This window comes from Haemorhous mexicanus, chromosome 2, assembly GCF_027477595.1.
Source record: "Haemorhous mexicanus isolate bHaeMex1 chromosome 2, bHaeMex1.pri, whole genome shotgun sequence".
Taxonomy (NCBI): Eukaryota; Metazoa; Chordata; class Aves; order Passeriformes; family Fringillidae; genus Haemorhous; species Haemorhous mexicanus.
Window position 1 is genome coordinate 73,414,249 of NC_082342.1, and position 25,241 is coordinate 73,439,489.

Genomic DNA, 25,241 nt, shown 5'->3' on the forward strand with positions numbered 1-25,241 from the left:
TCCCGCGGCTGTCGGTCCCGGCCCGGGCTCGGCGGGTTTTCCCGGGCGGCTCCCGGGAGAGCGCGGCCGAGGAGGAGAGCGGGGCGCGCCGCGCCAGTGCGGAGCGGCCGGGGGAGGAAGGGGCAGGGGGTCCTGGTCTCTGCTTAGTACGCGCCGCGGAGCGAACCGCTGAAAGCGTGTGATTTCTAAAAGCCCTTAGCTGTCTGGCAAGGCCTGTGTGAAGATTAGAGGGAGGGAGGGAAGTGTGAAATGCAGGGAGGAGTCTGACCTTCAGTGTGTTTGTGTGTGTATGCACATGCACGAACAGACTCTTCTCAAGAACGGTCTGCAGCTTTGTGGGTCACTGAGACAAATTTTTCTTTTGTTCCTGAACTTAACCACGGAAGTAATAATTTAGAATACAAAGATTTTCATCCTGCCCGAATTGATTGTCCTGTTTGTTTCTCGTAGTCAATAGTTTAATGTCACTTACATAAATCTTGCAGTCATTAGATTAAGGTCAATTATACTCAAAATATGTAAGCTTTCCTGATTATTGGGTGTAAAAATGACTTAGGTGCAGTCAGGCTCCTCAGAAGTTTAAATTTTATCCTTAAACTCCTTGTACTTTATAACTTTGCTATGAATGTAAAGATAAGGAAGTCTGAAATCTTTATTACTCTCTGTGATACAAATTTTTACTGCAATCTTCTAGCTAAATCCTGAGTTATTTATCTTAGTGTTTGTGTTTTACAGCTTGAGCAGTGAAAGGATTGTCCACAGAAGTAATCACAGTCTGTCTGTGCATATGTAAATAGTGATATTTATATTCAGACTGTTCCTAGGTTATGATTTAAGAAAAAATAATAGGAAACACTTTTATTATATTTGGAAGATTTATTTTGATAGTCTTACAGCATTGTAAATTTCTGTATGCTTTTGGGCACTTAAATACAGGGATTTTCATAGAGGTGATGAACACACCACGCACCCTGTGACGTATTCCTTTAGGGTGGTAGTTGGTCACCAGCTGCTTTTTTTTCTGGCGCTGTGCTTCCACAACTTGAAATCAGTAGAAGTCCTGAAGTCATTCCTTCTTCTCTGCAACAGAGAAGAAAAATGCTGGCAGAGCATTTTCTTGAGAGCCTACAAACACTATCTTCCTCGAGGCCTGAGGTAACCTGGGCATGTTTTAAAAGGCCTTGAAAGAGCATATGTTATTAGAGGTCAGACAGGTAGAAGGGAAACTTCAATTTAGTTACTCAAAGAAGTAAAAAAAAAACCCCAGAACATGAAGAAATAATTTGTAATATTTTATCTTATGCTTGTTAGGAACTTCCAGTGATGGTGCTGATGCCCAGCTTTGGGTAAAAACTATTTGGTATGGCCTTCCAAAACAGCTTAGCTTAATGTTTGTCTGCATGAGTTGGCCTCCTCAGTTTGCTATGTACATTAAATTGTGTAGTCATTTGTTATAAATCAGTCTGCTGTTCTCCAGAGTTTAGAATACAGCCTTACTGATTCCTGCCCCATAGGAAGGAGCATATTGTTTTAGTTTCTTTGTTATATCTGACTGCTGCAGACTGAGATTTTTGTAATGTTGTTTACTTACTGTTTTGGGTCAGAGAAAGGAAGGAACAAGGCAATTGCAGATATACTTAATTAGCAGCTGATTATTCAAGCATGTGATCTTAAGTGTTGGGATATATTTGCTTACATAATGGCTATGATAGGTACTGAGCAATAGATTATTGCAGATTTTATGGTTGCATCCTAGTTTTTAAAAGACAAAATGTAGGAAAAAAAGATGACTTAGTATGGCTAATACCACATTTTATAAATGTTTTATGAGTTTAGTTTTGTGAAATCTGGCCAGTTCTGCTGTGTTCACTGTTTTTTTATTTGTTTTGTGTTTTTTTTTTCCTTTCTCCTGTGATTAATAATAAATACTTTTTGGCCCTGCTTGTACCTGTTCTGCCTTTATTTCTAGCTAATCTGTTTGAGTCTATTCAGGGCAAGTTCTCATCAAAATAGAAAGATTACTAGGTGTGTCTTATTATCAAAAGAATTTCTGACTTATGTTTCCTGGCAGTAGCACTTCAGTGAAGTTGAAGGAGCTATCTTTCTCTTTTTGTTTGTGGTTTCTTCAAGTAAGTTAAATTAAAAGACTTTAGATTGGCAGGCAATTTAGTTTTGAGTTTTAGCTCAAAAAGCCAGTTGTATGACTTCTTATGAAACAGAAAATGTCTCATCATAAACCTAACCCTCTGATTTTCTTATTTTTATCTCTGTTAGAAATAGCTCTAAAGCTTCCTTTTCTATCTTGTTCCTCTTTGTGTGTCTGCGTTTTATTTACAAAGCAGTTTAGAAGTGTTCAAACCGGGCAGCTGTTAAAAGCTGGTACTTGGAAATGCAGCAAAGTAAGTGTTGTGAGCAAAGAGCAGCCAGTACGTCAGCATTACGTAACTCTCTGCCGCGGGCATGTGTGATTTGTATTGCTTTCTGGCCCTCCTGTTTTGTCTCTCTTCGTAGGGCAAAAAGACAGATAATTGATGGGTAAGAATTTGTCATGCTTTCCTGCAGGAGTATGACATTAGAAGTAAATTAGCCAACCTTTGTTGTCTTGCTTTACTTCCTTTTTTCTTTTTCTTAGTCACAGGAATGACTGCATTCCTGTTGGTGAATGTGTCTTAAATTTTACATTTGACATTCCTTGCAGGTAAAAGTCAGTTACAGCTGTATCATTTATTTATTGTTGTATTTTTTCTATTTCTTCCCCTGTTCTGCTCTTTGTTGGATAAGGCATCAAATTTAGGAAAATTATAATAAAAATTCTTCAGTAGTCATTCTCCTGATTGTTTTTACCTTCTAGTTCTTTGTCATCTGACTTTAGTAGCATTACTATCTTGTCCGAAATGTCTGCTTCTAGTCCAGCTTGTTTGCAGAAAAAGTAATTGGAATGATGCTTTGTGAATCTGTCCTAGAACAAAGAGGAGGAAATGCAGCTGTTTTCTGCAGCACATAAAACTGAGAGAGCTGCTAAGCATTAAAGCTCAAGGTTGCCTTTTTTACTTAGAAATGTGGCTTTCCAGATAACTGAGTCATGAGGGAAGACTTCATGTGCATGTGAGTGATTTAGGCACAGAAATTGTATTGAAGGCTGCAGGACTTAGAAGTTGTACTGTTCATTAATTATTATAACCAGTCTTTCTTGATTAAAGTTTGGGGTCAGGTAGTCTTGAGTCTTTGACTTAGGGTTTGGTCAGAGTTAAACAGGTAAATGCTAAAATGGGAAGGTAACAAACCGATTTGGGTGGGGCCAAAGGCAGCTCTCTGCAGGTATGTCAGTTCAGCCCTTACTGAACTTGCCATGCCACTATACCACTTGGTTTTGGTGGGGTTTGTAAGTGATGGTTGAAGCAAGACTCTGATGGCAGCCTGCTGATCTATGGCACCATGCAGGGATAAAGAAATTGTGGCTTTTTAAAAGGGATCTTAGTCTTGTATGAGTATAAATTGTGTTTGCTAATAGAAATGGGGCTAAGAGATGAAAATTTGTTCTGTAAACACTATAGCAAAAAACATACTAAGATAAGGCTTTATTTTCTTTATCTGTTACCTCTATTGTTGCTCTTTACTCTCCCAGTGTTACTTAGTTAAAAAGTAATCAAAGTCAAGTTGTCTTTGTAACACTCATGAAAGTCAACCTCTGCAGGAAATGTGAACAAAGAAAAATCTCTTCCTTCTTTCTCTTCCGGGGACTGAGCCTAATAGTGATTAGCAAATAAACTCCCAAATGTAGGTAATTCTATGGCTTTGATGTAAGACTGGTAGCTTATATCTATAGATCTACTGTATTTTCTACAGTATTTATTGACTTAGGAAACTCTTATGTAATTGGTGTTACTGAACAGCTCAAGCTAGCTTAGGGAAATTCTGTTGCTTTCCACAGATATGGGGTGATGTCATAACTGGAAGATAAAATTCTGCATCTGGAGCACTAAGTTTTTAATACTGAAAAATACTGACGAAAGATGCATTGACTGATAAGTGTTATAGTTGTTCGCTTGTGATAGTTGCACAGCTATTTTTAGTGGTAGGAGCCTCAATCATAAGAAAATACAATATTTCATTGCACTGAATTTTGTACATGAAACACCTAGATTAGACTTTTAATGGCTTAGAAAAGCAAATGAGGCTCTCCTGAAATGAGGTAAATGATGTCTTCAGACAATGATCTGTCCTTGCCTTTTAGTTGGTTCTGAACTGTAATATTAGCCATTTAGAATTTTTAATTTCTTTGTAGCACTTACCTGTTACAAATTTCTCTAATAAACAGTAGTTTCTCTCTTGAAGGAATAGCTTTAATATTTTCATAAACATTTTTTGCTACTTTTTAAGGAAGATTCCTGCTACAAACAAGAAAAATTATAACTGTTGAAACATTCACCGATACAGTAGGGATGCAGTTAATACTTAAAGGACTACATTTTACTTTTTTCTTTTTTTATTTCAATTTATAAGTACTTTCTCATTTTATACGGACAAGGAAATAAACTTCAAGACCCTCTGTATGTTGCTTCTAAGTAAAGGTGCTGAGGTACTGGACAGATAACAATACTATTTGTATAAATTTAAAGCAGGGTTGTTTAACTGTGTTTTTGCTGTTACTATCTGATTTTTGAATCTCTTGGAGGGCCACAGACATAACACCCTTCTCTGCAGTGGATTCATAGGAGGAAACCCTGGCTCAGTGGTATGCCAGGAATATCAGTGGTTACAGTAACTTTCTGGGGTTTTATGTGGGCAGTTGCCTTTCTTTTTGGTGTGGGTACAGAATGACCTAAGCAGTTTTGCACACAAATTGGCTTAGTTTCATAACTTTTACCATACTGAGGGGAAAAAAAAAAAAAAAGAGTAAAGCCAGCCACATGTACTTGGGTTGCTCCACTCATGTTTTTCACCAAAGGTCTTGGTAGGCCAGAATCTAAGGTTGGATCTGTGCAAAGGTGGAGGAGAGGTTGGGAGCAGGACTGTCCTTTCTAGTGGCAGCAAGATCTTGGTGTGGCTGAGCCCATCTTGTGAAACTGGGGGATTTTTAGGTTCTTGAAAGATGCATGAAATCTGAAAAAAGAGGTACCTGATCTCTGCAGTGACATGAAGTCACATAATGTAAAAAGGCAGCTTCAGGCTGCGGCGTGCATGTCGCTTCTAGTAAGTTTTCTAATCATATTAGAAAAGTTCAGTAACATGAATAAAATTACTTCAAATAGCAGGTCTCTGAGCAGGAGTCAGCTGTATTATGGCCAGACTAGATGTTCTTTCTATGGTACTTTAAAAAGGAGAAGCTGTAAGCCTTTTCTCAGCTTGTTTGTATCTGAGAAATGTAGTAGGGACCACATCAGGATAACCTCAGAAATCAAGCACTGCATTAATAGAAATGTTAGTAGTAGTGTTCTAGACGGGAAAAATTAGTTACTTGTGACAAATGGCTAATTACAGGCATATTTTGAAACTTTCTTCCCTGTGACAATGTTGACAAAACAAGGAAAATGTGGCAACCGGTAATGTTGTGACACCTAACTTTGTGGGACCTCAGTGTTCAACTTAGCTGTAGATTTCAGAATTTTCTGAAGTTTCATAGCCTCAAATCTCCCTCTAGATATTTAGCTGTTTTGAAAAGGGGAATGAACATATACCAATTCACTCAAATCAGAGAAGCCATTTTCAAATGAAGAAGAAAAGCAATCCTAAGAGATTGAGTAAAAAAAATGAAAAAAATTGGCAACTTATAAAGTTGGAGAGGCACTGCCAACTTTTCCTACTGAAACTGAACTACTGCAGAGCCAAGACTGTGGGTTTGAGCTGCTTCAGGCTTAGGTCTCCCAATTCCTGGGCAGGAACTGTCACAAGTAGCTGATTTTAGTAAATTGGGCACCCCCTTCACCAGCTGTGTTTTTTAATGAGAATGACTAACTTTTTCTGGTTTGTGCTTAAGTCGTTTCAGGCATAGCCCACACTCTCAGAGCATGTCTGATTTACAGTGAAAGTGAAAAATAAATTTCCATTTTAACATGTAACTCTTTATTCCACTTACAGTACTTAAGTAGTGTTTCCATTATCATGGGCTAAGATTAGCCTAAAACTGAGATAGTCTAACTTACTCCTCAACCACTCCATAGACAAAACATTAGATATTGAGTCATGTCCCCCAGCCTCATCCATGGTTGTGCCTCCAGCTGTGTTTGGAATGTACAGAACAATTTAAAAAAAGTCCTCTGAAGTTTGAGTGGTGTAGACGAAATAATATCTGCAATAAGTTTTATATTGCTTTATTTTTCTTTGTAAACCCATCTTTCCTTTTCTTTACTTACTAGGTGCTTGGCAGCACCTTTTTATTTTAAAATGTGCATTTCTTGTAAAAAAAATGAAGAAGTTGGTCCCCCCACTATTGCAGGGTAATTTAACATATTCACAAACATGGTTTGTCCATTTTAACTTTGAGCAATATTTATCTGTTGAAAGTAATCCTATAAATGTTCACTGATTGTTCTTGTAGGGGAGGTCAGAATCGTGTCATGGTAAAGATGTATATGTAGATTCAGCTATTGAACACGCTTTTGCTTTTCCCTGATTAATCTGAAAAGTTTATGTAGGGAAGGACCTTGAGGAGAGGTTATTGTAAAGAGGGTACTTATAGTAGCAGTTCTTTCCTTTCTGCAGGAAAGAAATTTAGGGTTCTTTTAAAGTGGTGCAAGATGGTGGGTAAACATTGCTTTGGCAATGGTTAATTTAATTAACACATGTCATCTTTGAGGAGTAAGTGATGCCTTTGGTAAAACATGAAACAATTGGGTTTGGGGTCTTGGCTGATACTGAAGCCAACTGTCCATTTTGATCATAGTACTTATGAATCAATTGTTGTATCTTGAAATTTAACAGAAACAGTCCTTAAGGTATTTTTCAAGAAATGTACTGAAGCATTAAGGCCCTTAATTGAATCTCCAGAGTTGTGGTCATAAAATTGACTCGCATTAAATACATGGAATAAATGGTTAGGAAAAAAGACTTGCACAAGCTGTCTGCTCTTTAAAATCTGTTCCAAATTCTAGAATGAGTGCATAATTCAAATAAAGGAGCTGGCCACTAAATCCATGCAGTGCTGGGCCACAGCCGATGTTGAAGAGTGTGGCTTATGTTCCTTTCTTGTGTACCTCTTGTGTGCTTTGTTTTGTTTAGCTGCCTTATAATCAACCAACCTGCTGGAAAGTGCCTGCTTTCAGGTGTGTGCATTATTTTGCTGGCAATTGAGAGGTCCAGAGAATTGTCCTTTGTGCCAAATATTTTGTTGGATTGCTTTGGAATGCTCAGTCAGCACTCTTTAACATTAGTGTTTAAAAAATTCCTAACTACCTGTTGAGACCTAAACATGGGTTTTTTTAAAGGAATGACCCTGAATGTTTTTAAGTGTATGTGAGTTGCAAATCAAAATTAAAATACTTTCACAAGAGCCTGTTCTTGAAATTCACAGTAAGTGTGTTCGGCTGGTGTTTTGTATGTGTGTTTTTTTAAGCTGTTGAAATTTGTCTGTATTATCTCTGTAAGTTGAGGAGCTCAACTACTCCGTTTCTGTTACTAAAAAAATGGGTTATACTGAAAAAGTCAAGCATATCTGACCTGCTAATAAGAATAGAGTTTGCTCTTATTGATTAATAATATAGTCTGATTTATATTTTATTTAATTAATTATTTCATTTTGGGCTACTGAGCCATATTGTTGAGTAGGAGACTCTTTTGCTAGGCTGGCTTTATTTAAGTACACATGCAAAATAATTCTGGTTTGTCGATAATCTTGAGGCTTTTTAAGTTTTTCATATTTTTTCTGAAAAATTTTCAACTACACTTATGCATGGTACAGGAGATGTACAATTGAGTCCTTTTTTCCCTACTACTTTCAAATCGGGGGCTTGAGGTGAAACTGTATGCTGCTTCTGCAGTTCAGTTTCCATAATACATTTCCAGGAAGAAAGTCATCTTCATCTTGGTTATTCCCTCTTAAAATAAATTTGTCATGTTAGCATCCTCCTGCATTGTCTTTAAGAAGTTTTTGTTTTTGAACTCTCTCATTGTACTTTAACTGAAATATGTATAACATTTAGAGTAATATTCAGCATTTTCAATCAACGTTGAATTTTGCGACCCAAATGAATGTAAGCTAAAATGGAAATGGAACTAATTGTTGAATATTGAGTCTGCTCTTGGTAATGTTTCCTGATTTTTACAGGCTCTTCCCTCTGCTTTTACAGTTTTCATGTTGTGTATGTTCTATGTGATTTAAGAGTGACCAGGATCTACTTTCTGTACTTATTCTATAAAGTTGCTTCTGAGTAAAGACATGACGTATGACTGATGGTTTGCTGAAGCTGTTGCTTAGAGGCAGCTGCCAACAAAACCTGATGCAACACTGTGCATCATTAGGGAGGACGGGGAGAATGAACAGAAGGTATTGTATGAGACACAAGACCTGCCTTTGTGTTGAGTCCACTGTTTTGGTTGCTCACAAGGGGAGCTACAGAAAGGAAGGGGAAGCGGACTTCTTAAAATTGGTGGGAATTAGAAGTGACCAACACTTGCAGAGTCACCAAGACAGTGGGTAAAAGCAGTTGTGGAGCTGTTATTCACCAAATTGTGCAATATTAAAATTTTAGAGTGTTGACTGAGGTTTGATTTAGTAAAGAAAGTACACAGGAGAAGCAAACCTACTCAGTTTTTTGAGACACAGGATTATACAGGCAGATTGTATCAGCAGATTCAAGAAAACAAACTCACATGCATCAAATCTGAACAGATGCAAGTGGAATAGGCAGAGATATACACTTCAGCAGCTGCAGTGGAACTGCTGTGCATATTGGGGAATCTGAGGAAAATGAATGTCAAAGAAGTGATTAAGGCTCATGTGCTGATAATTGTGTTGGAGACAGAACACGCCCTTAGACTGACCTCTGGTCTCAGTAGCATGCTTCTGTTTTGTTACTGAGTTTCTTCTATCTAGAAAGTGTTCAAGGAGGAAACCCTCATTTTATACTTTGTTTATAGAATTAAACCAGTTTCCTCAAGCTCTTCTCAAGTAACTATTTGACGAACAGAAGGCTACATGATAGGTGGTAATGTTTTTAGTAGCTTCTACCTTCTGGAGTAAGTTGGAGTTGCAATACTTCATTGTGTACAAGCTTTAGAGTAAGCTTTTAACAACTTTTTTTTCCCTATAATTTTTTTAATATAATGTGTGAAGATTTGAAGATGTTGGTCCAGCCATTGTTGTTCTTAGTATTTAGACGTATCAGTTTTTGGGCAAATTTCTCTGTTAATTCCTATAACTAGGTAATAGGGAGAACCCTAGGAAACAATGACCAGTTTATAATTTTACAATGAGTATGAAGCATGTATCTGTTTGGATCATACAAAAATTCCAATATTCAAAATTATTGTGGCATTATTCTTTAGTAGACAAGAAACCTTCAAGAAAAGAGGAGAGAAATAGAGGTACTTTGAAGAATAAGACCATACTTCTAGCATCATTGGTTTTAGAATATTTACTTTTCCAGAAGAGTTCATGCCTTCACACCAGATATGCTTTCATATTCACTAATACCTCTACTTTTACTATTAGTGGGAGGGATTAGAAGGAATACATCTCAATAGAAGCAGTAGGGAATGAATGCAGCTGTGTATGTTGTGCTACTAAATGTGTAATTAATTGGTTAAATCTGAATTATAATACATGTAAAATGTTATATGTGAGGTAGTTGTTGGGATGGACAGAGAGACACATCAATGTAGATCTATCTACATACATATTGATAGATCAGTGTAGATCTATCTACATACACATTTCTTTTCCTTCCCAAAGTCCTGATCACCATTGTTTTATTTGGTTTATGTTTTTTTTTTAAATCAGATTTATAAGACTCTTTTAAAAAAACCTTGTAAAATTCAATAGCCTAAATATCCCTAGTTAAAAGAATACTAAGATAATTTAAGGGTTGCTTAAATACATGTGAAGCACTTTCACTTGCTACAGATTAGTTAATTTTTGCACAAGGAAGTTCACTGTGGTGAAAAAGCCATTCTTTTGGCAACTTATTTTTCAACAAGATTCAGTATAAATCTCTGGATTCTTTTCAGTCAGAGTTTGCTTCCAGAGGTTCTGTGTTTCCATGGTATCTAATCCCTGTTTAACAGACACACTTGGTATTTCTACACAGCTGTGGAATGGCAGCAGTGGACTTCTGTCAGCTTTCCTGCTTCTAGTGCAGATTTTACACCTTTGACCTTCTGACATATTAACTACTGTTGAAAACTTTCTGCAGAGATGCCTCATTAAAAAAAAAAACAAAAACAAAAATACAACCCACTTGGTCGTCCTGAAGGGGTACTGTTAGATCTGGGTGTTGGATAGCTGATGCTTGCCAAGTGATGGGATGGTGAGGAAAAGAAAATTTTGTGCATCTGTTCTGTGCAGTCAAGAATTCTAATCAGATTTGATCACTTAGTTTTGAATGCATAAAAGCAAAAAGTAGCTGAAAATTTTTGTACTTCTGCATTTTACTGAAATGCCTTATAAGCTTAATTGCTTAGTAGTTCAGTGTTTATTAATCTGAAGGTTCATCAGTCTTTAGAGCACTTCTCTGGAGTGCTTGTGGCTGTGGCCAGGACTATATCACAGCAGAGCATGCATTTGGTACAGAACTGGAAATAGTTGCCCTCCTGCTAGCTGGTCTGCATGGGTTCATGGGAGATTGGTGTCAAAACACATATTTGAAGAAAAAAGCATGTTGTAAACTACCTTATTTGTGGAGGGAAAAAACCTGATATTGTGGAGAAAACTTGTAAGTTAAAGTACAATGTGGTTTGTTTGGCCCATTTTCTCAATAATCCTTGTATTCTAGAAAACTGTGAAATATTTATTTCAAAAAGCTGTTGTGGGCATGGTTTTTATCCAAATAAACAAGAAAATGAAAACATTTGTTTTGCAGAAAGATTTATTTAGCTCTTCTGCTCTTAAAATTATTCTCTAAGTTTAATTACACATTATTTGGTTTAGTTTTGATTTTTCAGTGGCTAGTAGTGACCTAAATCAGAGCTGATTGATCTTAGCACTTGCCTTCAGCAAGTTTGCTGATGACACCAAACTGTGTGGTGTGGTTGACATGCTGGAGGGAAGGGATGCCACCCAGAAGGACCTTGACAGGCTTGAGAGGTGGGTGGGTGCAAACATCATGAATTTCAACAAGGCCCAGTGTATAAGGTCCTGTGCCTGCGTTGGGGCAATCCCAAGCACAAACACAGGCAGAGGGATGAACAGACGGAGAGCAGCCCTGCCGAGAAGGCCTTGGGGGTGCTGGTGGGTGAGAGGCTGGACATGGCCCAGCCATGGGCACTTCCACACTTGTCCTGGGCTGCAGCCAAAGCACCGTGGGCAGCAGGGACAGGGAGGGAATTCTGCCCCTCTGCTCTGCTCTGGTGAGAGCCCACCCGGACCCCTGCATCCAGCTCTGGGGTCCCAACACAGCAAGGACATGGACAAGTGGGAGCGAGTCCAAAGGAGAGACACCAAAATGATCAAAGGTATGGAGCTACTCTTGTATGTGGAAAAGCTGTGAGAGTTTGGATTGTTCAGCCGGGAGAAGAGAAGGCTCCAGGGAGCCCTTATGGCAGCCTTACAGTGCCTAAAGGGGCTGTGCAAGAAAACCAAACAGGATCTTCTTACAAGGTGCAGTCATAGGACAAGGGAGAATGGAGGAGGGTAGGTTTGTGTTAGATAGAGGAAGGAATTGTTTCCTGTGAAGGGTGTGAGGTGCTGGAATGTATTGTGTGGAGAAGCTGTGAGCACCCCATGTGAGGAAGTGTTTAAGGCCAGGCTGGAGGGGGCTCTGAGCAACCTGGGCTAGTGGAAGGTGTCCTTGTCCCTGGTGGGGCAATTTGGAACTATGTTATCTTTAAGCTCCCTTCCAACACTGATCATTCTGTGACTCTATTCTTGGTGATTATGGTTTAATGATATTGGTTTTACGTGTTTTCTAAAAATAAAGAGTAGCTGATAGTATGAGCTGTTGATACAATTAGGTAGCATTCAGAAAACAGAAACATCATGAAGTGTTTTTCTAATGGGTTCAGAATCAAATTTTACTTCGAGATCTTTTTTTTTTTTGCTTTGAAAATCCCAAGATTAAGATTTTGCTATTTATAGATAAATCTTATTTTTAGACTAGTAAAGCTAAAAAATGCATTATGTGGTTGCAAAACAAGCATTAAATTTGCAGCTTGTATTTGTTGAAGTTATTTTTATGTAGCAAGATATCTCTGCTTTTATGCCTCATTTGTAGAGAGCAGTTTATTGTAGACTTAGAAATCACTACCAGTAGGCAAGTGTAAAAGGACTTGAATTTTTCAGCAAATGAAAGCATCAGGTGAAACACAGATGTGAAAATCTCCCTGTTAGCTTTTTGAAGAGGATAGCTTTTATTTTAACTCACTGTTGCACCTATCATATTTACAATGTTATGATTTCTGTGGAATAAATGTGTGTACCAGAGTGGAATATGTCATGAAGCTAATGCAGAAATGTCAGAGTTTTTTGTGCGCTACATTGGCAATCTTAAATCTGTCATGCCTTTCCCTTCAATGCTAGAAGCTGCAGTAAATGGATATTTTTGGTTGACCTTTTGTCATAATCAGAATAATTGATAATAGAAGACCAAGGTATCTTCTACCAAGTGAAAAAGATAAATCTTGGTTGCCAGGAGTGTTTCTTTTTGTGAAGAAAGTGCATCAATGGACTGTTTTCCATACAAAGGTTGAACTTACATGATCTACTTGGCTGTCTCCACAGTTTTATTTGAAGCAAAGTTTTAGGTCCAACATCATGGAATTTCTGTGTATTGTATTAGTTTTAGTGCTGTTTGGAAGAACCCATGAACTTGTCAGTGTAAGGTCAAAACTGGATGAGTCAAAGCTTCTTTGAAAACGTAATTTCATTTGAAAGGTAGAAAGAAGGCTATGTTAAAAGTGCTTTGTAATTTATGATTGCTAATGAGAATTTTGTGTAGCTCTGTGGTGCCCCAGACAGAACCATCACTGTGAAAATTTACCTAAAAGTCACATTTTGACAAGATGAGCTAGTAATAAAGGTATTACAAGAAACAGGACAAGAAAGCTGGCTAGTTGTTTGAGATTTTGTTTTGTTTTTAACTTGTATGGCAGTATCACCTGCATAATTTTTTACTATAGTAAAGAAATGATGTAAGCAGAGTGAAAAAAAACATGTTTATTAAAAAAGGATTTTAAAAATGTGCAATATGCTGTTGAAATTAGTTGTGTTGCAATAATTTTATAATATACTGATTTCCATAATAATCTTTTATGAAAGGAGTAAAGAGCAACTTTTGAAATGTAAAATAAGGTAACAAATTGAGTGGTGTTAGTACACTATGACTAGAATTAGCTTGTGCTACTTCAATTCACTTTATCAGAGACCATCATTCTAATCTTATGCATTTTTGGTACAGGTGATAACAGACATCTTATAATATCCTTTTCCACCGATTTTTTTTTTTTAATGGCATAATTGAATAACTTGCTTGTATCACCACTCTTGTAATTTCATCAGAAATGAAGCAAACTCTGTTTAGTGAGGAAAGCAAACATCTGTAGGTCAGATAAAGTTGCTATCTATAGATAGATAAAAAGTGTTAAGTAGATAATGAGATCTTCCACTTTTAGTTTTTATTTTGATAAGTCTAAACTTTTAAAGTATCTGAATCCATCCCCTCAGTAAAAGCTTCTGTTCTAAGCACTTTCTCGTGGGTCACGTTTATTTGTAAGCTGTCACCTGACTTCAGATATTGCATCTGATTACTTTGGAAATAATGATACAAAATAACAGACTTAAGGAAATAATTTGTAGAAGGAATAATTGTGTACATTGTATAAGAATAATTTCTTTTTAAAATAAATTATTAATGTAAAAGTAGAAAATAAATGTAACTGTATTTTATACAATATTTTGGTGCTGAAAGGTCTGGCATTGATTTTAACTTCTTCTGAAATGAAATAGCAAATCACTGTTTTGTAGATCTTTTCTGGGAAGCAAACTGAAGATGGTGTAGGGTAAAAATCATATGAAGGAAACTATTATGTTTTCCTGTGTTGTTCACCCTTTTGTAGCTACCGTGAGACTGAGTCATTGTTGGCAGAACAGCTGTTACTCTTCAGTTGATCTTTGAATTTTACGTGTCCTATCATAGATAGGAAAAAAATTTCAGTGTCACCCACTTTTAAAATGTGAGGGAGGGAATAGGGGGAGGTACTAATTTACAGTTCTCTGTGGTTTAATAGGTCTTGGTAATTGTTTTGAGCATGATCACAGCTATGCCTACTACCAAATTATGGTTCATTGGAGGCATGGGAGGGGCTGAGATAATGAACTGGGTGTTCTCCTCAGTCCCTTAATTAAATGTTTGGTGAAACATTCTTACTATTGGAAAAAGAAAATCTTGGATACTATTTATATACTTTCAATGTTAAATGCTGCTTCAGGTGACATTTAAGTACATAGCATAAGTAGTGCCTTGAAACAGACATTTTCTGTTCCTTTCTTGGTGTTTTTAGCTTGGTTTCTATGGCAATGAAGCCTATGAAGAGTGTCAGGCCTCTTCTTCCCCTGTCTCCAAAAATAACTTCTAAATTTACCTCCAGTAGAAGCCAAAATTAAATGTGAAGGGGGAGGCTCAAAGGTAGTCAGATTCCTACTGGTTTCAAACAAGCTGGTGACTCCAGAGAGGAGAGTCAGTGCTCTGTGAAGACAAGGCAGAGTTGCTACAGGACAAAATGATATAATCACTGCTGTCTACCCTGCTGGTGTGGGCAAAATTTCCATTTTACTGGGGCAAGTTCTGCTGTAGTTGTGGGGGGTTTGTTTGGTTTTGTTTTGTTTTTTGACCCAGTGAAGTAGTCCTCTGAAAGAAACTGAAGTTACTGCCCTGAGGAGAGAGTAGGATACAGGACACTTGAACAAGAGCTAACAAAAGCTAGTTTGTGCTCATGGAACAACTTGTGTTTATTATTCTGGCTGTAAACACTCAAGCTACTTAATCCAGTTATTGTGGGGTTGTTGTTGTTTTTGATGTTGCTTTTTTTTAATAAAAAGGGTGAGGATTTCTTTTTAAGTTGCTGCATTAGGATAACCTTAGTGCTTTTTTTGAATTTCTGAGAGACTGCTATAATAGAAGAGAGGATAAATAGAAATATGATTCCTAAATATAAGTCTTACAAAATAAAGGCACTTGGAGCAGCATGAAAGGATATAACGTGTCTCTATTATATGGAACACTTAGGATGGAATTTTTCCATTTCCTAATTGCAGTTGCTATAGCCATTGAATGACTCATTAACTTTGTCTTTGAAGGCAAGAAGTCTCATGTACATTTTTCTTCTCTGATCTTAATGTTAACTCCATCATCTACTAAATTATTCCACTGTTAGTATATTACAGATAATTTGAAGTAAAACAGCTTTCATGAAAGCATGTAGAAGTTGTAAAATTAAATATCTGGGGAATGGCAAAGTTGTTTGGTTTTGTTTGTTTGTTGGGTTTTTTTTAGGAGTAAAATGCTCTTTGACCAATGATGTGTTTGTGAATCTCTGTATCTTCAGAATAGTGACAGCATTTACTGTGGTAAGGTAGGGGAAAAAAGTTGGAGTGATTGAAGAGGAGGAGGGCAGGAGAGAAAGAATGGAAGTAACAAAGACCCATTTAAGTTTGCTTTACTTTTTCTTCTGGCCAAAGACCAGGTTGTTTTGGTGAGGTAGTCAGAACTACACACACTTCCCAAATGAGGGTGAGTGTACCAGCCATTAGTGTAAGAACTATACCAGTAGTGTTTTGTTCTTTATACCTTAGTTAATCAAATTAGTTTTATTTAAGAATGGGTTTATTTTGGCTATATCCATTGCAATACTAGATTTTTCTTGTGAATTATTGTACTTAATTTAGAACCATAACATATATAGCTTTCAGCTTGCTTTTCTGAGCTGCTCGACCTTTTTAGAGTTGACTGGTTTGTGTTCTCACTTGCTTTCTGTATCCCAGAATACATTAGGTTATTTTGAAGTGCTTTTGTTTTCTTTGGCTTTAACTACTTGAAATGGCTAAAAATATTTCTCATATTGCTGCTGCTTCTGGGTCACTGATTAGCCATCAAATGACCTGATTGCTCAGGGCCAGAAACCCTCAAAAACACCTATCATTTCTATTGAAGGTGACTGCTGAGCATCAGGAAATTTATTTTTTTCCCCTTATTTTTAGTAATGTGAAGGTGACTGAGCCAGGAAACATGTTTTCTGTATAGCCTGTGTAGTCTCTATCCTTGAAGGTATTCAAAAGATATTTGGATGTAGTCTCCTACATCCAGCTGCAGATGCTTCTCCTTGAATAGAGAGGTTGAACTAGATGGGCTCAGGGGTCCCTTTCAACATCAACCATTCTGTGAACTTTGATCTAATCTGCATATTAAAACAATTTTGGTGTCAGTGTTACACTGCTTAATAAAAAATTTAGCATTCTTCTTAGAAGACACTTTTCCCAGTAACCTGATTGTACTTTGCCTAATAGAAAATAATTATAGTTATATTCTTAATATTTATTACTGAAATATTTTGCTGTAGGGTGTTTGTAAAAAGTACCAACTTGAGGTTATAGAATTCTTCTTTTAGATATGTTTGACAGTCTTATTTTTTGGTCTGGTTTTTACATGTGGTGCTTCAGCTGTTGCCTTCTAGGAATCTTATCTTGTAGTTCACACTACTGGGAACCTAGCACTTCTCTAATTCTAGTACTCTTTCTTTTTAAAAGCTTGATACATTCTTAGAACTATCAAGTTAGCTGAAATAATAAAAAATATCTTCTCCAAGATATTTTTATTAGATATTAAAGATACTTAGATTATATAGATTTAAAAGATATCAGCAGCTGGATCTGAATTCCACAGTTTTAATCAGCATTCTTCCTTATCCAAATTCTTGTTTCTGTATATGCTTTACTGAACATGTCTTTTTAAAACTGCATCTTAATCAAGGGGAAAAAAAAAAACCCAAAATAGCACCTTGAAGTTTTGCAGGGAAAGGATTGTTTCCAGAGTGTAAAGAAAAGCAGAATATTTTGAAGTCTTAGAATTTGCATGGAGAAGCTCTTTGACAAGATGCAGGAGAATGATGGTCCCAGTTACAGAAGTAGACATGTGTCTTAATTATTTTTCTTCAAGATAAATACAATAAACAATAGTATTTCTCACCTGATGTGTTTTAAAATACATTGATACATTTTATGACTGTACGTAAGAATAAAAATATAGTGGTATTAAAATAGTAATGTAATAGTATTTTGCCATATAGTAAACATGGAAAACTCCAGATTTTAAAGACTCCCTGAAAATCACTGGGGAAAAAAAAAGGCAAGATTGTTAAGATAATCTTTTCCTGATTGCTTAAAAGAATTTAGCTGGACTACTTGACGTGGTCACATGCTGTTTTATAAATAATTTGTTTTGTTGATGAGAGTAATCTCATCCCTCTTTGAACATGTTTCTGCATGTATTAGGTTGTCATGGGAAGTATTCCCTGAATGCCTCTGAAATGTGTGTGTTTTTTTCCTAAGCTTCACAATGAGGATGACCCCCCAGAGTCTTCAGCAGCTGAGCAGCCTTCGACGTCTGCAGAGACTCCGCAGCCTCCGCAGCCAGCAGCAGCCTTACCTGAGGCAGATACTTCCCCTCCTCCTTACTGTAGCATAGCTGTGGAAGCAGCTGCAACCTCCTCAGGTATTTTTCTCAAATAGCAGCTTGTCAGGGATGAGCATGTATGAATCAGCTCTTCAAAGTTCAAAGTGGTCTGATGCTGCCATGTAGTTTTTTTTTTTTCCCATGAACACAATTGCAGTAAAAAGCTGTCCTTTGATGTGCAGCCCTTTGGTTTGTTCAGAAGAAGCACTCTTGTAAATTATGCTGATTGTTCCAAATTGCTAGATGAAATGGATGGTCATTAATTAGCTCAATAGGTTTTATTTAAGTCTGCTTATAGTTCATTTCCACATTTAATCTATGTCTTTGAGTAGTGCTCCATTATTAGACCTCATTAGCAAGTTTCATTGCCTCTTTATAAAAAACTCTTCAGACTTCTTTAGTGTGTGACATGGTTTGGTGAAAATATTGCCATGAAAAGGTAAATGTTGCTTGAAAGGCTCCTGATAAAACCTCTCATGAAAAATGAGTAATGGGTGTCTTTATTCATTTATTCACTGCTCCCTTTCTTAGGAGATTGTGGCTTTTCTTGGGGATATGGGAGACTTAGCAGCAGGCAACATCGAAGTTCCTGTTAAAGTCCTATGGATTTGTGTCTCTCATGTGCCAAATAAATATTTTAGGAGTAGCTGCCAACCGAATTTTTTGAAGTATTTGTTAAAAGAACAGTTTCCTGTCCCTGTTCTTTGAGACAGTGTTTGCAAGTGTAATACATAGCTGTGTGGAATTATTCCTATATATAACATCCTTGTGTTGGTGTGCTGACAAATCTGCTGACCGTGTGACCTGTGCTGACAAATCTCTATCACGTAAACAGCCTTTTAACGAGCTACTGCTGGCTGTAGGAGGAAGCTCATGGTGTATTTTAAATACTTTTAATTAATATTGTTAATAATTCTATTCTATATGGCCATGTCTTACTGTTACAGCACAGAAGAATGAAGTCTGTGGTCCATTTTGATGGAAAGAACAATTTTTAAAAGAATATGTTGAAATTGAAATCTTGGAAAAATTGATTTTCAGAGAGCAACCGGAGTTGGCAACAAGGCCACACTAATAAGAGTACAGCATGGCTATTACTGGACTGAAGTAGCAGATTGATGCTGATACTTAAAAACTTTTTTAAAAAAAGATTTTTGTGTGTATATCTTTTGTATGATTGGATAAAAAGCTTTTGGTTGGAATGCCTCGGGATATAACTAACTAAATATGATTTTGTTCTTCATGAATTTGTTGATTTCTTGCCAGCATCTGTATTAAGGTTTCTGCCTTGGGTAGCAGTTCAAAGTACCATCAAACTGTTAAAAGTTTTTCTTTTAAAAAGATTTTAAGAACTTCAAATGCAAATATCCTCAGTTTTAGCCTCTGTAAAAAATATACTTTAAAGGTAAATAATTATGTGCATGTGAAAGTTAATATTCTTGACATGTTTCTGGTTTAAAAATAAGTAACTTCTTTATTTTGAACAGACACACACAATGAGTTTTATCCTGTACCACCTCCATACAGTGTAGCTACCTCTCTTCCTACGTACGATGAAGCGGAGAAGGCCAAAGCTGCAGCCATGGCAGCTGCTGCAGCTGAAGTTGCCCAGCGAGTAAGTGGTACAGTTCTGCTGTATTTCAGTTTTGTGAAACATGATAGGCTACTTATTTGTAACAATTTGGCCCATTTTATGACCCATGACTATAGTAATGGTAGGCTGATGATTTAAATAATTTGTATGTTTATATTTATATAGATAGTGTAAGTTAGTTGTGAATGCTATAAAAACCACATTATATTCAGTCTTTTGAAATACATAGCATTCTAAACAGCTTTAAAAGCCAAATTTTGCCCTGTTTTAATAGTTTATCCAGTATTTTGTCAACGCTTAATTAGGTATCCTCTGCTAATGTTGCTTTGTAGAGTTATCACTAATGTGTACTGTTTTGGATGATAAAAACAAAAGAATTACCAAAGACCTTTAGAGAGGAAGGGAGAATTTCAACAGTCTGGAAGAGTTATGACCCCAAATCATGTAGATAGCTTTTAAAAGGAAAGGTTCCTGTTGTTTGGTCTATGGAAACTTCAGTACATAACTTCAAAGTGTTCCAAGTACTTAAAGCCCCTACATGAGTTGTGGTAAAAAATTACTAGGCATATATTCAGTGTCTCTAGTTTTGTAAGAATTGATCTTATGAAGAATACAGTCTTCAAAATAGAAGATGGGTATCTGCAGTTAGTAATAAATGTTAGTTTTGTAAGCAAGTTTCTTCTTTTCTCTGAAGTTCTGGAATGTGTCAATTCTGCTGCTTGGTAGTATTGACCATAATATACTATACCAAAAAAGGCTTACATGCTTTCACTAAAAATATCCTCCTTGAGATCAAATGTGATTACATTTGATATACATGTAAATTCTTACTGGCTGTGGTGTGCTTGTGACTGGGGAAAAAAACCTTTACTCACTCAGCAGGAGGCAGGCCCTTCCTTGGCTGCTGCACAGTGCTTGCAGTGCATGACACTCACTTTAAGGTATGCACAGCTGATGTTAAAGTAGGTTTGTGTAACATCACCAGTGACGGTGTCGCACAAAGATGTTTGACTGAATTCAGTAGGAAACCATGGAGATTTGACTTGCCAAGTTTTAGTAGTGAGGGGATGATCTCCTTTGTCACATTTTATCTGCTCTTGCAGGAGCATGGATTCTTTGTAGTCTGTCCTTACTGCTTGTCACATAAGTAAAACTTTTGCTGAAATACTGGTCTGATTCAAGTCCTTATTCTGAAATTACAAATTTGGAGCATTAAAAACCCAAACTCTAACTTGTCGAGTACCTGTGACACTGCAGACAGGATGTGCATCTCTTGCAAGATTCTTGTTCTCACATTCTAGAATCCGATGATGCACAAGTTTCAGACATACAAGCAATCTCCCTTGACAACTCAGCCTGAGGTTCAGCCAATTTCCAGAATAAAGCTAGGCGAAACAAATGAAACCCCAAAACAGAGCAAGTATTATTAGTCTTGTCATTTTAAACTTTTATTTACTCTTTCTTATAAATTCAGGTCACTGTAACAAAAATATCTTTTGCCCTTCCTCAAGCAGTCTGCCTGCTTTTGGTCAAACCACAAATTTTTTAAAAATTAGTTTCCTCAGTTGATAAATACAGCTTCAAGTTTTGTAAATGGATGGAGATGGTCCTGCATGAAAATGTTTAGGCTGCTCATAGCTGTGGAGGGCATGGGGCTTCAGATGTGCTGTTCCCAGAGAACATTCTCGGATGTTCTGTATCAGAGTAGAATTACAGAACTAAAAGTAGATACACCTTATGACTGCTCTTTACTGCTTTTGGTGAAAACATTGGACCTGAGAAATAGCAAATTTTTTTGTGCCCTGAAGCAGATTTATTATTCTTAGCCTTCAGTTAGGAGGGAAGGGGAAAGCCACTATATTCAGCTATCTTCAGTGGTGGGTGGGGGGAAAGAAGGACAATGGCTGAGCCTCTGAACCTTACATGTTGTGGGAAGAGAAGTCTGGTTTTGATTGAGTAGGGAGTTAGCTCTAGCAGGGATCAGAGTCTAAGTCAAAATAAGAAAAGGCAAGGGTGAATGGAAGGCCATGGTATGGACAGGGTAGAAAGACTTAAATGAGAGACAGAAAGGAAAAGGGTTAACTGAGATCGGTGGAGAAAGGAACCCAAGTGGGGACAAAATGTAGTGCTGGGAAAGGATCTGAAGCTGGTGTGTGAGAAAAGGCCAGGGAGGGAAAAGTAATCTGGAGATAAGAGGCAAGAGAGTTGGGTACGGTGATGAAGTAAGAAATAAACTTTTTCACAGTCTGCTTTGCTAGAACATACAAGAGAGCTTGAAATTCAAGAACTACGTGCTGACACCACACGAATTTCACTTACGAAAAATCAGCAGGAACACACGATCATTCCCCCAAAGCAGAGATGAACTAAAAGATTCTAGACTTAATGGCAGTACTAAGTATCAGAAGTGTATCTGAAAGTCACGTTCTTGCTGACTGCTGAAGAGCTCAAGTTTATCAGTAATTCTGCTCAGTTTGCTTCTGTTTTTGTTTTTTTAATCTTTTTTTTTTTCTTTTTTAAGCAAATGCATGCACACACACAAGCTGTATTAAGAGAAACAGCATTAAGGTTGCGAAGTTGGGATTTGGGGAAAAAGTAAGAAATGCTGAAGCTGAGTTTCAGCTTTGTAGATAATATTAAAATTAAGTGCCAGTGCAGTTTTAATTACTGCTGTTTTAATTATCTTACCACGTGATGCTTCCACAAAATCCCTACCTTATTTAATACCTCTGGACTTACACTGAGGTAGACTAAGACTGTGTAATAAGGCTGTCTTAATGTGGCAGATGGCTGGAGTAAGAAAGCAGGCTCTTGTTACAGTTTGAGTGGTGCTTTGCCATCTTCAGGGGAAGGATTTAGCTCTGAATACCCATAGAAGAAGAGATAAGTGACTTAATTATGTAACAATTGTTTTCTCACTTCCACAAGTGACAGCTGCAGACATTATCTGACCTGCATGTTACACACTTTGCAAAACATAGACAAATGATGTAACGTGTAGATTTTTCAGTTTTTATTTTCAGCCTTATGAAATTAGTGCTCTTACAAATGTGAACTCTGCTGTGTTCTAAGCTTCTGGTTTCTTCCTTGTATGTGAGGATATATTGCCTCTTTACTGCAATAATGTGAACAGTTGGGAAAAGTTACATGTCCTTGTGTTTCCTTGAGCAATGTGTGAAGCTGATCATTATCATGTTGTACTCCAAAGTGTGCAGTGAAGGTTCAAATCTACTCATTAAGCAAAAGATTACATGGAATAGCAGCACACTTATTACACAGCTTTCATATTTTTTTCCCCCAAATCGTGTAGGCCACTTCAGAAGATTCTTTGTGATCTTATGAAATACTTCATCATAGGCCCTGTATTAACAGATAATATAAAAAATCCAAACTTAACATTTACTGAAACTTTCAAGAATTTTACAATTCTTTGTGTAGCTTGTTTTACAGGAATAGATTGTGTACAAACATGTGTTCCTTTCAAATGCTCCCAGAGATCTCATTTTATCAAAGAAATTGTAGTAGCCCTGTGTCATCAGTAGTGACAGCATTAGTTATCTTGGCTTGTTCTTTCCAAATTCTCAAGGTCAGTTTTGAAATGGCAATTTTAATGGACAAAAATGCTGCTAACAGTTTGATGACTTTGTTTGTATGTTGCAATGAATGGCTTTTACTTAATGCTTTTCAGTTGCATTTGTCTTATGTTTTTCTGTTTTTACATGCTTAGCACGCCCAGTTTAGGGAATCTAGGAGTCTGTTTGATGAAATATTCCTCAGTCGTCCAGAGGTATGGTATAGTTCTCTCTAGTTTAGACTTTGCTATGAATTTTCCTGCTGGCAAACAAATGCTTCTGGGGTTAATTGTGCCTTTTTTCCCCATTATTAATTTCTCCCTATTGGTTTTTATGCTGAAGGTATAATTTATGAGGTTTGTTAAGTAATTTGACCCTTTCCTCAGAAGTTTTTCTCTGTAAACACTGCATTATGAAGTTATATCAGTTTAGTGGCTCCTTACTTGATTAGGGTGGTTGTCTCCCTATATGCCATGCTAGATTTCAGTTTGAAAAAAAGCTACAAAACATTGAGGAGAAAAAACAGTCCTCCTCTTGCAGAATACTACAGAGAGCACTGTAATTTATGGGGATTTAATAGATTGAACTTCAATAGATGCTGTGTACCATTTGATGTTCTTTTGTTTAGAGAAATTACTCTGTGTGACATGCCATTTATGTTGGTAATATAATTTGCTGTTCAGATGTTTCTCTGGTCACAGGAGCAGTAAGCTTTCTGTTCCTACAGATGTCAACTTATTTAGAAAGCGAGAAATGCTGTCCATCTTCCTTGGCTAAATTTGTCAAGAATCAATGACATACTGAAACAGTGTTACATATCCTATAGGTTTGTGTGTGTCATGTTACATTCTTCTCATTAAAAAAGAAAACTATAAATTAAATATATGACCTCATTGATAAAAATGTCACTATCTAACAGAAGTGTTTTGTAGAAATCTGTTTAACACTAAACATCAGCGTAGAGGACAGTTGTTCTTCATTTTCATTCCTCAATGCACAGTGGAAAGCAATTATATTTTGAAGAAAGACTAGGGTAATTGACACCAACCAGATCAAATAAGAGCATTGAAAGACAGCCAGTGTTAGTGGGGCTTGAGCAGTGGTCAATTAGTGTTTTCTGTCTACAGGACTGCTCATAAAACCTCAAAATCCTAAATAATGTGGATATAGGCTGATCTAATTTCTTAGTATTCTAAGTATTTAATTTCTTAAACACTCATAATTTTTGTACATTGGTTTTTGGAAACAGTAAAGAGAACTCAGTTTCATCTTCCTTTTTGACATGGAGTGTGATAAATTAATACTTGTTCACACTTAATACAACAGTACTTCTTGCAAATATCTGCCGTCATGTTCCTGAGCTGTATTTATTGACCTGTGTTTCTCGCATGTGTAAGCATCAGAGAAGCCTCAACTAAATTTGTTACTGTCATTGAGCAAAATTTTCTTTTGTCTGAGGCAACTTTTTCACACAGCATAATTCACTAATTGTTTTGGAAATGCCAGTATGAAGTACAATAGTCAGCAGACAGTTTTTAAAAAGTCCAAAATTATTATGTATGGGGTTTTGTAGACCTTGTGAAATTGAAATTGTAGATGCTTTTTTTTGTCCTACTTGAAAAAGGAAGTTTTATGGCATGCATTTCAGAGATAAACACATTCAAATGCAGCTCTTTTTTTAATGCCTTTTCGGCCCTTCTTTCCTTCCCATTCCCTTCCTCTCCATCAGTCTTGTATCTGCACCAAAACTGAGCAGAACAAACTGATGCTTTTTTAGTCACTTAAGATGACCATTTACAAATGCCTGAAATTATGTGGAGTTGAATTATAGCCCCTTAGAATTCTTGTTTAACTGGCTTTTTGTGCTTCCATTGGAATTGACTGTGTGAATAGCAGTGTTTTCTAAGTAAGTTATCTGATACAGTGTCTTGGTTAATTAATCTGAAATACAGAGCACAGCTGGAATTTCATGGCTGTATCACTAAGGGTGAAGCTGACTGCTCTGAGTTGGTACAGCAGTCATTCAAGGATGTTTTTAACCTAATTGCCATACCCTGGTAAATTATTTTGCTCTGTTGACAAAGATGAACATGTGACAGAGCTTTAGGTCACTGTGCTTGTTTAATGCCCTTTTAGTCATAAACTTTATTTCTGTAAGAAGTGCTTGTGGGTGAAACAGCCAAGTAAATTTCCCTTGATCTCTCTTGATTTCATTTATGTTTTATAGGAAATTTCTGGTGTCAGTTCCAATACATTATG

The 25,241-nt window shown here is 36.8% G+C and overlaps 1 protein-coding gene across 2 annotated transcripts in view; it reads left to right on the forward strand.

Moving 5' to 3' along the window:
* The window catches only part of NDFIP2 (Nedd4 family interacting protein 2), a 45,301-nt gene that overhangs the window by 489 nt on the left and 19,571 nt on the right, over positions 1-25,241 (forward strand). Inside the window, exons 2-4 of one of the 2 annotated variants that reach the window (XM_059839203.1) lie at positions 17,693-17,855; positions 19,304-19,431; positions 23,138-23,197. In XM_059839203.1, the coding sequence (XP_059695186.1) occupies positions 17,693-17,855; positions 19,304-19,431; positions 23,138-23,197 (351 nt within the window). The remainder of the gene's footprint in view (positions 1-17,692; positions 17,856-19,303; positions 19,432-23,137; positions 23,198-25,241) is intronic. The other variant, XM_059839204.1, reaches the window with a different exon arrangement.